The sequence below is a fragment of the Sus scrofa genome, chromosome 6, assembly GCF_000003025.6.
Source record: "Sus scrofa isolate TJ Tabasco breed Duroc chromosome 6, Sscrofa11.1, whole genome shotgun sequence".
Taxonomy (NCBI): domain Eukaryota; kingdom Metazoa; phylum Chordata; class Mammalia; order Artiodactyla; family Suidae; genus Sus; species Sus scrofa.
The window spans coordinates 28,871,764-28,884,045 of NC_010448.4; the positions used below are offsets into that span (position 1 = coordinate 28,871,764).

General features: G+C 44.4%; 3 protein-coding genes across 21 annotated transcripts in view; 2 read left to right on the forward strand and 1 right to left on the reverse strand.

The window, feature by feature from the left end:
• Nucleotides 1-4,391, forward strand: part of SLC7A6 (solute carrier family 7 member 6) — a 41,358-nt gene extending 36,967 nt beyond the window's left edge. For 6 of the 7 annotated variants that reach the window (XM_021094156.1, XM_021094151.1, XM_021094155.1 and 3 more), the window contains one exon: nt 48-4,391. In XM_021094156.1, coding sequence (XP_020949815.1) covers nt 48-142 — 95 coding nt within the window. In that variant the 3' untranslated portion in view covers nt 143-4,391. The remainder of the gene's footprint in view (nt 1-47) is intronic. The other variant, XM_021094157.1, reaches the window with a different exon arrangement.
• SLC7A6OS (solute carrier family 7 member 6 opposite strand) lies at nt 2,457-11,809 on the reverse strand. The gene is made up of 5 exons (XM_021094162.1): nt 11,568-11,809; nt 11,175-11,459; nt 6,733-6,936; nt 5,127-5,247; nt 2,457-4,208 (listed from the first exon to the last, which is right to left on the reverse strand). Exons 1-5 carry the CDS (start codon nt 11,760-11,762, stop codon nt 4,078-4,080), a joined length of 936 nt encoding a protein of 311 aa, XP_020949821.1. The 5' UTR covers nt 11,763-11,809; the 3' UTR covers nt 2,457-4,077.
• PRMT7 (protein arginine methyltransferase 7) overlaps nt 11,385-12,282 on the forward strand; it is a 62,757-nt gene continuing 61,859 nt past the window's right edge. For 2 of the 13 annotated variants that reach the window (XM_021094139.1, XM_021094145.1), the window contains exon 1: nt 11,816-11,914. Coding sequence is in view for 2 of the 13 variants with exons in the window: in XM_021094136.1 (XP_020949795.1) it covers nt 11,897-11,914 (18 nt within the window). In the remaining 11 variants the exon portion in view is untranslated. Of the gene's footprint in view, nt 11,940-12,282 lie in introns of all 13 variants that reach the window. The other 11 variants (XM_021094144.1, XM_021094146.1, XM_021094138.1 and 8 more) reach the window with 11 other exon arrangements.

Here is a 12,282-nt window from a genome sequence, read left to right on the forward strand (position 1 = left end):
ATAGCTAAATGTCAGTTTACTAAATTCTGTTCTCTATCTTCATTTAGCTGCTATCACCAAAGTCACCCAGAAGCTTTGCTTTTGCGTCCTGACTGAGCTAGATGTAGCTGAAGAGAGACGGGTTGAGAGGAAAACTGAGTAGAGGCCAGAGGAGATATCCCCTGAGGCCTGGAAAGTTGCTACTTGTGGCCACAGCCACCAAAGTCCAGATGACAAGACTCTGTGGATCCAACCCTGTTGTGCCAAAGGGGGGCTGTTGGCCCACATTATGTAAGGGGGCTCAGGGCTGATGGCCTACTCAGGTGGTCACTCTCATGGCTAAGCTGTGGGAGGAGTCTCAGGGTCTGGGGCCAGCCTGAAGGTGGGGACTTCAGAGGGAGGTGGTGGGAGAGGGCTTGGGGAATAGGGGAATGATTGTCTGGTTTTGTTCCTAGTGAGTGAGTACAGCCCTTACACATACATATTTGTGAGTTGCACTGGGGAAAGAGGGAGTGCCAGTTTAATAGCTATGGCTGGTGGATTCTGAATTCTTATTTGACGTTTGAACCAGGAGTCTCTACAAAGGGGCTGCTTTGTGGTAAGTTTTCCTCTGACCAGGTCCAAGACCCAGAAATGGTCTCTGACCAGAAATGACCATTTCTTCCTCTGGCTCAAAGTCTTTCGCTGGAGAAAAGGGTTGTATTCTGTTATTTAATCCAGAAAACCAATTCTAGCAAAGTATTGGTGTTCTTTCCATCTGCAGGATGCAATATAGGCTGATTGTGTTTAAAAATTCAAAGCACCCCAAACCAAGTCCCTCCCACCTAATAGGTATCTGGTGGTGGGTCACACTCTTGACCATAGATTTTTTTTTGCTCGGTTTTAACACAGTCTTCTGTTGAGTCTTATCTGCAGAAGTGAACTTTAAAGGTTTTTTTATTCATGTACTGGTTACATTTTAGTATATAGATAGGTCATCTGTTACAAATACCTGCTTCAAGTTCAGCAAGGACAGATGAGCACATTATTAAGACATTTAGTAGTATTGCTACTTGGAAAGATAATCTTTTATGTGAGACCTTAGGTCTTTGTTCTAGCTGACAAAAAGCAAATCCCCGGGTTTCTGGTGTGAAGTTAGGAGGGCAGAAACTGTTCTAAGATTCAGGTGAATCACTTGAATTCTTTCAGCTGTCAATGGCTTAGAGAACATCTCTTGGACCCAAGCCAACAAGTAGCTTGTTCCTCTCTGTAAGGGCCAGTATGAGGGGCTGCTGTGCGGACCCATGAAGCCCACTTTGGTGCTAGAAGTGGTCATTTTTTTCCTGAAAACCTCACACCAGGCTGCATCCTCCTCTTCTATCCCTGGTACCAGGCTTTGTTTACACACTGAGCCACCTTGATGTGCATCTTCGGGATAGTGTGCTCCTCTCCTGCTGCTCCCTTGCCTGAGGTCTGGTGGGGCTGCAGTCTCAGGAAGAACTTGGTACTTTGTGGGGACTTCTGTCTTCTCCTTGTGGAGATTAGTGAAGACTCTGTGAATAAAGCTGCTTCAGCCTCATTTGGCTCTTCATCGGACTATATGATCAGAAGCAAAGAACTCTGGTGCTCAAGCTGTGCTTTAGCACTCAGTTCAGGCCAGAGAAGTAGGTTTGGCCTCATCGATGTTCCTTTATGGGCAGCGTGGCTGCACTGGATTGGACAACTGTCCTGTGATGGTTCGAGCCACTGTCATCCAGGACCCAGAAGAACCTGCTGGTTTGGTATGCCCCATGGGCTTCTTCTTAGGTTTTGAAATTGGTCAATGATAAAGAGGAGAGCCATTTTTCTCCAGCAGTCTGGCCCCAGCTACAGACAAGGAATAAGCTTGGTCATACTTGTTCAATAAAGGCAATTTAGGGGAGCATGGTCACAGCTGCTTGTGGTCCAGGGCCTGCGTCTGTGAGAACGTGGGAGTACATTCCTACTGTCATGGGTTGGGGATTTGCCTGACAACAGGGGGTCTTGTGCAAAGGCTGACTTGTCCAGACTATATAAACATGACTCCTGTCTGACCCAGACTGGCACCTCTCCCGGGGATCCTCTGGAGTTAATCCTTCAAGCAGGGTGCTTCAAAGATCCTTGACCCAGGCTTTAGTTTTCTCCACTGAAGTAAAAGACCAGCTAATCTCAGGAAGTTGTTGTTTCCCAGTGGCTCCTGGGGAAAGCAAGGGCCTCACACTCTAGGTACCCTAGTACTTGCTTTAGTGAGCCATGTCACCCTCCTCTCATTACTGGATGGTGACTGCATTCTCCCCCTCTGTGCTGGATACAGACTTCTCCTAGGAACTCTTCGAGGGAGGGAAGCCAGAGGTTCCCTACAGCACTCTCAAGCTTTATAGTGGAATTAATTTCTGTGAGATTTTTGTTGTCTCCTTCAATCCTTCTCCTGGTGTGCTAATCCTTTTTGCAGTGAGTACAGTTTATGAAGTTGTCAGCCCTTTAATGTTGGCAAACTTTATTGAGTACATAAACAGCAAGTGAGCACATTATAATGGCAGAGTGGTTTTCAATCCTTTGTTTCTTTGCTCACAGGAGACAGAGATAGCTATTAGATGTGTAAGTTGCTGCTCATTACTTGCAACATGGAACTGCACCTTAGCGGATAGCTAGGATGGGAAACCAGGTCTGTTTGATGGCTTTATAACTACAGTAGTAGGGCCTGAGTATATGCACAAATAGAAATTAATCACTTTGGGTGGTTTAACAACTATGTAGATAAAAATATAGAGACATATAAAAAACATAAAGTGAGATGGGTGGAGGTAGGATAGAAAAGTAGAGATGCTTATGAAATCTTAGAATGGCAGGAAGACAGCTCTCTGTATAATTTATTTTCCCGTGTGATAATAAGTCCATGCTTCTGGGAAAAGGGGCACACTTTGATGAATCAAAAGTTCTAGTATTGTTTCCCTAGGCCTGTGCTATCCAGAGTGGTAGCTACTAGTCACATGTAGCTAGTTAAGTTAAAGTTAAATAAAATAAAAAATTGAGAAAAAAAAAATTCAGTTCCTCAGTTGCACTAATCACATTTTAAATATTCAAGAGCCGTATGTAGCTAATGGCTCTTTCGCAGTGCAGATATAGAACATGTTTGTCATTGCAGAATAAATGCCAATTCAAGTAAGAGTTAAGGCATTGGTGGTTTGGAGAGGAGGAGGGGACAGAGTTTGCTTACAAGAGATACCAGCTTTGGTAACAAAATTGGTCTTGTTGATGGTAGTTTGTTTTCAGTGAGTGCCGCGAATAAACATTTCTCAATGGAAAGCCAAGTTTAGGACGTGCTTTACTTTTCCTCATTTGCCTTAAGTCTTTAGTGCCTGAAACTTATCACCAGCCCCTCACCCCTCTGGGTGGGCAGAAGCTGGGAGAGCAGGGACTATGGTGGGAAAATACCTAAGATAGATTTTAAAGTTTTAAAGGAACTACTTGCTCCTGTGTTCAAAGTTAGTTTTTATTAAAGACATTCATACATACTGTTCCTTGGCATTGTTGCCAGAGGAAAACAGCAATCTTTACAACCATTGTCAGAGTCAGGAAGCAGGGAGGTAGAGATAGCCATTAACTAAAGCCTCTCATACCTCACGTGGATCCTAATTCCTTTCCTAATGACCATTGCTATCTAGTTTGTGCTGCTACAAGAGACCTACTAAAGCCCTTCCAAAGTCTATCAAAAGGAGCAGGCTTTTACTGGAGGCAGGTCGCCTGGGAAAGCCCTGTCTTAGTGCTGATAAAACAGGAGACTCTATTCCACTTACTGGCTTCAGGGTAGGAGGAGAATGGGAATGCCAGGAAAATGCCTGGGCCAGGAAGCTTCACTTGCATAGCATTTCCTCCTGGGCTGTAGGATCACTTGATTGAGACAAGGGGCGCTACAGTTAGTAGAAAAGACACACTCCCTTAGTGCAAGTTTTCACCACGGTGGAATGGTGCTGTTGGATATGCTTTGTCCTTCCACAAGGTAAGCCAGGAAACCCGAGAGGATGTTACTAGTGTGGCTGACGCTGCAGTCACAGAACCCTCAAGGGCTTGTGGTAGAACCTCATGGCTATCACAAGATCATCAGTCTGAATCCAGGTCATGGGGGCCATCGTAGCCAAACTCCTTCTGCACATCCAAAGGGTATTTGCTCCATCTCTGTGGGCTGCTGTTGTCTCTTTCTTCTTCACTGAGGCTGTTGTAATCATCAGAACCTAGAATGAGATAACAGGAATGAGCGCGAACTGTATCATTTTCTAGATGACTACAAGAGCCCTTCCCTTCTCAAAAAAGTCTGCTTTTTGTTCCCTATTATAAAAGACTTGTTCAGTAAAGAGAATTTAGAATACAGAACAATTTTCAAAAAAGGCAATAAAATTCCTACCACATAAATCAAATCCTTTAACACTGGAGTACTTTGTCATTTCTCCCCTAAGTATAGGATTTTTTGTTATAATAGTTGTAGTTATATTGCAAATATAATTTTGTACCTTGTGCCTTTTCTTTGAAGGTGTTATAGGATACTTCCCGAATAGAATATTCCATAGTTTGATCAACTGTTCCTCCATTATCGAATACCAAGAAATTCAAGGACCTCTTGCACCGGAGCATCCTTCCTTCTTTCCTCTTCCCCCAGGGACCATGCCTGGGTTGTGCCTTTCTTAAAACACTCATAGCAGTTCCCTCATGGTGCAAGGGGTTGGGGATCTGGCATTGTCACTGCAGTGGCACAGATTTGATTCCTTGCCTGGGAACTTCTACATGCTACAGGCTCAGCCAAGAAAATAAACTCCCAAACAAAACACTTGCAAATGCAGCACTCCTTGTTTTATGAAAACCTGGGTCTACTGCTGGTGAAACCCTCTAGGACTTTATTCAAAGTAGCAGGGAAAGGCACTTTTTTTGCTAGGCAATGACAGAACTAAGGACTTGAGCCCAGCCCTGATGGATACTGAACCTCCAGCAGCACCCTCTTGAAACCCTGTTCCTTGCATCTTCTACAAATTGTGTTTGAGCTGGTGGGGCTCACATGGCAAAAAAGGAAAGCCCATTAAAATAAACATGTCAACTTTGCTCACACTGCAGTCCCAGATCCCACCAGCCTCTCTCTGTCCAGGGCTGCTACCACCTACCTCTAGAATCTTCATCTCCATCACTGTTTTCCTCCTCCGGATACTCATTGCGCCAATTATTTTCACTGTTTTCGTCATCTTCATCTTCATAAATGTCCTCTGGTTGTTGGTCATCATTCACCTGCACATCTCAACACAAACGTAAGTGTAAGTCAAAACCTCTAAAGTTATGCTCTGAGGGAAGCTATCAGCAGACCAGCCTGGAGAGATGTCATTTAAGGGTGCTGAGTGAAAAAGAAAGAACCTAGGAGCTAGTTTGCTAGAGGTTACAGAAACCTTGGCTATGAGAGGGAGATAATAGCCCTACTCTACTCAAGAGTCCAGCTCCAGGAACCACACTCCTGGTCGGATGGTCTGAACTCCACTGGAAGGGAATGCAGCAGGGAGGGGAGGAGAGACAGTTCTGAACAGGATTATCTTCAAGCTGTGGAAAGGCTGCCATGTAGGAGAGGGATTATATGGATTATGGGTGATGCCATTGGTCAGAACCAAAACCCGAGTGTGAAGGATGCTGAAAGGCAGAAGTGGGGCCTATTCAGTGGTCCAAGGTGGGTACCTTACTGCGAGACTACAGTTGTAGTGCAGGTGTGGGATAAGGTACTTCTCATAATAAGAGAATGACAGGTACACCTTAACTTTTCCCATTAATCATTTTTGAAATTAACAGTGTCAGGATGTTAGCTTTCTTTCTTTTTTTTCCTTTTTCAGCCACACCAGTGGTATATGGAAGTTCCTGGGCCAGGGATCAGATCTGAGCTATATCTGCGACCTATGTCACAGCTGCGGCAATGCCAAATCCTTAATCCACTGCACTGGCTTGGGGACTGAACTGGCAACGCCACAAAAATGAGCCAGATCATTAACCCACTGCACCACAGCAGGAACTCCAGGATGTTAGTTTTCTTTTTCCACCTTTTAAGACATAAAGTTTTTAAAAAAGCTTTGTTTTCATAAGTTCTTTCCACAAAATCACTAAGTATTTGCATATAACCTATGCACATCTTTTTCATGTACTTAATCTTTAGATTACTTAATGTGCTTAATCTCTAGATTACTTGTAATACCTACTACTATGTGAATAGTTGTCAGTGTACTGCAAATTCAAATTTTTGGTATGACATTCTCCCCTTGGAGATCCACATGCCCACAGCAGAACCTCTATGGCTGACCTCCAAATGGATCTGCATTTTGTGTGGCTTCTTATAGGGACTTAAGGGTAATTCCTGCACCCTGGTGACTGCCGCTTTTTGGGACTTTCTGAAATTTTCCCCCCAAAAATATTTTCAATCTATGGTTGGTTGAATCTGAAGATGCAGAGCCCATAGAACCTGCAGGTATGTAAGGCCAACCGTATAAACAATAATCTTGCAAATCTTGTAAAGGACTCATTAAGAGCAAAAAGTATCAATGTAGATTGTCTTTCCCAAAATTTCCTGCACTAAACCCAGGCTTCTAAAAGGCCTTTAGAATAAATCTTTCCTTTTAAGCAAGGACAAGAACTAAGGACAATGGTGATCAGGAGTGGAACCCAGGGAGGCAAAGTACCCTGACTAGAAAAATGAACTTCGGCTGCCTCATGCCCCCTTGTCCTCATGGGCCCTCTTACCAACTCCCACTCCTGGCTGTAGGGCTGGACAGAGAGGATGTTCTCAATCCATCCTGGAGTGGCCATGTCCAAATAGTAAATGTCATACACATAGTCATCCTTCTGTTCCTCCTGGTGCTCAACTTTTGGTCCATCTTCTGATATAGTCAACCGCTCACGGATCAATTCCACAGAATTGCAGAGGATCACATCTGGGTCAGATGTCTGTAAAGAGAACAGCTGATAATACACGCATAACCTAAAACATGGATGGAGAAAGCTAGGAGCTAGGTAAAGGAAGCCTCTCTACAGTTCAAGATTCTTATCCCTATGGCCTACTAGTCTCTTCTCAGCTATGAAATTTTAAAAAGCAAGAGTCTCTACATGTAGTATTTCTTTCAAGACAGATGCTTACAAGGTAGCGTTCTGTTCTTTTGTACTTGGCTGACACAACAGAACACATGGGAAGACTGTCCTGACGAAGCAGAGAGCCAGCAGAGCCGGCTAGTCTTGCCCCTAGGCTCTGCTTCTATAGACCTCTGAGCTCCTTTGGTATGATGTTCTCCCCTTGGAGATCCACAGGCCCACAGCAGCACCTCTATTGTTGACCTCCAATGGATCTGTGTGGCCTCTTATTGGGGCCTAAAAGTGATTTCTGCACCCTGGTGACTACTGCCAGCCATCACCCACCACTTGCCTTGCTCACACTGACATCCTGCTTTTACAATTTTCTTTTTTTTGTCTCCTGTCTTTTTAGGGCCGCACATGTGGCATATGGAGGTTCCCAGGCTAGGGGTCGAATCAGAGCTACAGCTTCTGGCCTACCCCACAGCCACAGCAACACCAGATCTGAGCTGCATCTGCGACCTACACCACAGCTCACAGCAACACCAGATCCTTAACCCACTGATCGGGGCCAGCAATCGAACCTGAAACCTCATGGTTACTAGTCGGGTTCGTTAACCACTGAGCCATGATAGGAACTCCTTTACAATATATATATATTTTTCACATCCTGCTTTTAATCATAAACCAGGAGAGGACTCCTCTATAATCCTTTTTCTGTTAGTTTTGGGCTGTGTTATCCGGGGTAGGACAGGTCACTTTGGAAACCATAAGGATATGCTGCAGGTCACTCTCAACAGGTTCATCACCAGACGCTGTGCAACTCAAACCAGACACCATACAGGGGGAGGTGGGGAGTATCCCATGACCAAGGCAAATAAAGGGAACCAATGTTGGTTAAAGGGAATTAATTTTTTCTTGCTCCAAAGTAAAAAGGAACCAGAGGCATCAATTTTTATGCAGACTCCTGACCAACTTCAAAGCTGTTTAGAATTCTACACTCAGAAGGGAATAAACCAATTTTACTCTAGTTATCTCTGGGATGGGGTAAAATGGGTGCTCCCCTCCACTTTTTATTCTGTATTTTTTCAAATTTCCTATAATGAATGTATATCATTTTCATAAAAGAAAAATTATTTAGTCTATGTGTATGTTTACCTTTATTTTCAATTACACATAGCATTTCCTATTGTTAGACATAGATAGGTAATTTCCCATCTTGCCAATCTTCATGGTTATCAATTTAATGGTAGAACTAGTTGTGTATGTCAATTTTTCGGACATAATTTCTAGCCTCCATACAAAACACTGTGACGAGTGTGTCATTTCTTGCATTTGAAAAATGAAGATGAAAGTATCGACCTCATACAGTTTTTGTGAGGATAAAATGAGTTAAAAAAAAAGTACAGTACTTGACACATAATTAAATAGTAAATCAGCAGTAGCTTTTGCTACTGCCACAGCTATTTGCTTCTGCTGAATTATTTCCCTAGAATACATCTTGGGTGAGATTACAAGATAAAATGAACTTAACTTTTCCACTTTCTTAGATTTCTTCTCAAATTTTTTTTAATTGTTCTATCCTTTTAAAAAAATTTATTTGAGTATGGTTGGTTTAGAATGTTGTATGATCAAATAGTACTTTAAAACTTAGACCATATCACTTTAAGAAGAAACCCACTGTAACGGGCATATAAATGCTGTCACTAATTTTTAAATTTCTTTAGATTTTTGGATGGCTTTAGAGTCCAAATGATATAAAAATAAATAGTTCTGCCAATGGGGAGGGGGTGGTTGTGGAATGGAATTTGGGGTTGCTAGATGGAAACTATTACATTTGATAGATAAACAATGAGGTCCTACTGTATAGCACAGGTAACTATATCCAATCTCTTGGGAGAGACCATTATGGAAGATAGTATAAAAAAGAGAGTGTGTATATATGTATGACTTGGTCACTTTGCTGTACAGAAGAAATCGGCACAACATTATAAATTAAGTGTATTGTAATAAAAAAATACAGTTAGAAAATAGTTTTAAAATAGGCCCTGATCTGTTTTTAGGGTTCCTGAAATTACGAAGCCCTGCTGTTTTCCCAAAGGCTTGCATCAATTTTAAGCACTACAATCATGTACAGTTTTAATACAGCCTTGCCAGCAGTACTATCAACATCTCTTTTCCTGATAATCTAGTAGGCATAAAACCTCAAGTTTGCTTTCACCTTAAATTTATGTTTTTTATGGTTAATCTGTGCAAGTATTTTTTTTTTTTTTTTGGCTTCACCTGCAGCATGTGGAAGTTCTTGGGCTATGGATCAAATCTACACCACAGCAGTGACAACACTAGGTCCTTAACCCGCTGAGCAACCAGGAAACTCCCATGTGCAAACATTTTTAATGTGTTTATAGTTTGTATTGCACTATTGGGAAAATCTCTGTTCATATCTTTCCTAGCTCATCTACTAGTTTTCCCTCTATGATTTAATGAGCTATTTAATTGATTTGATTCCACTGAATACTGGTTCACTTTTTTTCTTTTTTTTAGCTTTTTAGGGCCACCCCTGCAGCACATGCAAGTTACTAGGTCAGGGGTCAAATCAGAGCTATAGCTGCCAACCTACACTACAGCCACAGCAACGTGGGATCTGAGCCACGTCTGCGAACTACAGCTCACAGCAATGCTGGATCCCCCACCCACTAAACAAGGCCAGGGATGCACCGGCATCCTCATGGATATTAGCTGGATTTGTTTCCACTGTGCCACAACGGGAACATCCTGGTTCACTTTTAAGAATGTGTAACTAAGGAGTTCCCTGGTGGCCTTCAGCACTGCCACTGCTGTGGCTTGGGTTTGATCCCTGGCCCAAGAACTTCTACATGCCATGAGCCAGGCCAAAAAAATAAAGTGTCTTCTTTATTATTAGTATTTTTAAAATATTTTGGCTGCACCTGTGGTACATGAAAGTTCTTGGGCCAAGGATCAGGCCTGAGCCACTGCAGTAACCAGAGCCACAGCAGTGACAATGCTGGATCCTTAACCTACTGAGCCACAAGGGAACTCCTGTCAATCTGTATTTAAGAAAAAACAAAAACAAAACTTCATAACTCATGAAGCAGTATGAATTCGTGTGGAACTAGTTTTGGCAAGAGAGGTGGCTATGGTCACCATGCCCAAATTGTTATCCAAGTATAGTAGCAACATGATAAAATATTTTTTGCTTGATACATTTTGAATAAAAATCTCATTTTTTAAACTACGAGAACTACTAAAAGGAGATCTGAAAAATGTTTATCAAGAGGAAGCATACCTGAGGTTGAGAATTTTCTATTTCTTTGGTTTTACTGCATGTAGCTGACTTTGTTTTTTGGAAGTGAGGGACAAAACTAACTTAGTAAATGTAATTAGTAGAAAGTAATACTGAATTAAATGTAAGAGGTCTTGCACTCTAATTCTAAATTACCTCAAACCTGGTAGCCTACCCAGGGCTGGTCCTTTAACCTCCCTTAAATATAGAGTTTTCCCATCTGCTCTATTTTTACCTTGGTCAAAAGCCTCCAGTGATTCCCCATCTCAGGACGAAAGGCAGTGTATCCTTGCAAGTATCTACTTGAAAGGGTCTAGCAAGTATCCTCTCCCCAAATTTCTTACTATCTTTCCCCATCTCACTGGGCTCCAGGCACAATGACTCTGAAAACACCAGATAAATTTGGCTTCAGGGTCTTTGCAGTTATAGCTCCCCAGTCTGGAATCCTCCCCAGATATATACAGTGCCCTGCCATTCACCTCCAAGTCTTCACTCAAATGGCATTTTCTCAATGAGATGGGATCATAGTTTTCCTTTTTCTCTCCCTGTCCTTATAGCCCATATCGCTACCTGAAATTGAATTTATTTCCTTGATCTTTCTCTCCTCTAAGTTAGGTCCTCACTGCTGTATCCACAGAACTTAAGAACAAGGAGTGGCACATAGTGGCCTGTGAATAAATACTTGTTGAATGAAAAACCTAACCTATAAACTGAGCTTATCAATATGGTTGGAGCATCCATCTCTAAAGTGAAGTCATGTGTACCCTCTTTAACTGTGTAGAAGCCCAGTGCGCGACTGCGGACGTGTACTCACTTTGCGGGAGATTGTGGCGTTCGCGGCTTCTGGGTCTTCTTCCTCACGGACCAGGTCCAACAGCTGGAAGCCTGCGTCCTCAGCCGTGGCCTCTGGGCTTCCCGGCGCGTCTTCGGATTCCAAGCCACCCGAGGGAATCCCCGAAGATCGGTGGCTAGAGACTACTCTGTAGCGGCCCTCCTGCCGCATCTCCTGAGCAGACGCGCGGAGATGACTGCGGATGCGCTGCTGGCTGCTCTGGGATGGGCGCAGGGCCGCCCGCAGGAGAGGCTGGACTGGCTCCTCCTGGTGGGAGAGGGTGGAAGCAAGGGTTCAAGAGAGTGTCAGAGATAAGGACGCACCACAGCTGAGCCCTAAGATCCCTTTCACACCGGCTCCCTCCCAGCCCAATACCTGGGAGCGCAAAGTGGCCACCAACTGGAAGACATTATTTTCTGCTGCACTCTCCAGACCATCCGGAGGCGTCTTTTGGACTCCCGACTCAACTGCGCTGGAGCGGAGGCGTTTACAAGCGAGGACAAGTGCCTCAGCTGGTTCTGCGCTGCGCTTCCGCTTCACTCGGAGCACCGCTGTCCTGCCGGCCTCCATACTGGCTGTCGTGGAGCACTGTGGGAACGCGAGAGGTGCGACGGAAGAGCTTTCTGCTTCCGCTTCCGGGCTCCGTGCCCCGCACGCTCCGCGAGCCAAGGGAGGTCCCGCCCTTGCACGCCTGCCGCGGCAATATGGCGGGGGCGGCAGACGTGAGTGGAGAGATTCTTGCGGCGGGTGAGGCGCTGGGCGGGTTGGGAAGGTCGGTCGCGGTTGGAGGCTTGGGTGCAGCCAGCTTCCAGTCCTCAGCTCAAGGCCTCGGAGCCTGGGGTACGCATGTCTTCGAGACTCTCGAGGACCTTTCTAGAGTCCGCCTGAGGCGGCTCGGAGCTCCCGGGCCGGCGAGAGTGCGGGGTTCCGGGAGGTCTCCGTCTCTGCCATCCAGTCGGGTGATTGCTTCTAGCTGGGTCTGTGACTGAGCACCTCCACGGGGACCTCGGTCATAGTACCTGGCGTCTCTCCTCAGCGACAGAGACTTGCACCACGGTCATATGGACCTCCAGCTGTCGCACGGCTGTCT

Excerpts from the sequence above, each read along its gene's own strand:
- SLC7A6OS (XM_021094162.1), bottom strand. The coding sequence starts at position 11,762 with ATGGAGGCCGGCAGGACAGCGGTGCTCCGAGTGAAGCGGAAGCGCAGC. Across the intron at positions 6,937-11,174 it reads ACGCCACAATCTCCCGCAAA|ACATCTGACCCAGATGTGAT; the intron begins GTGAGTACACGT and ends TTCTCTTTACAG. Across the intron at positions 4,209-5,126 it reads TGGAGATGAAGATTCTAGAG|GTTCTGATGATTACAACAGC; the intron begins GTAGGTGGTAGC and ends ATCTCATTCTAG.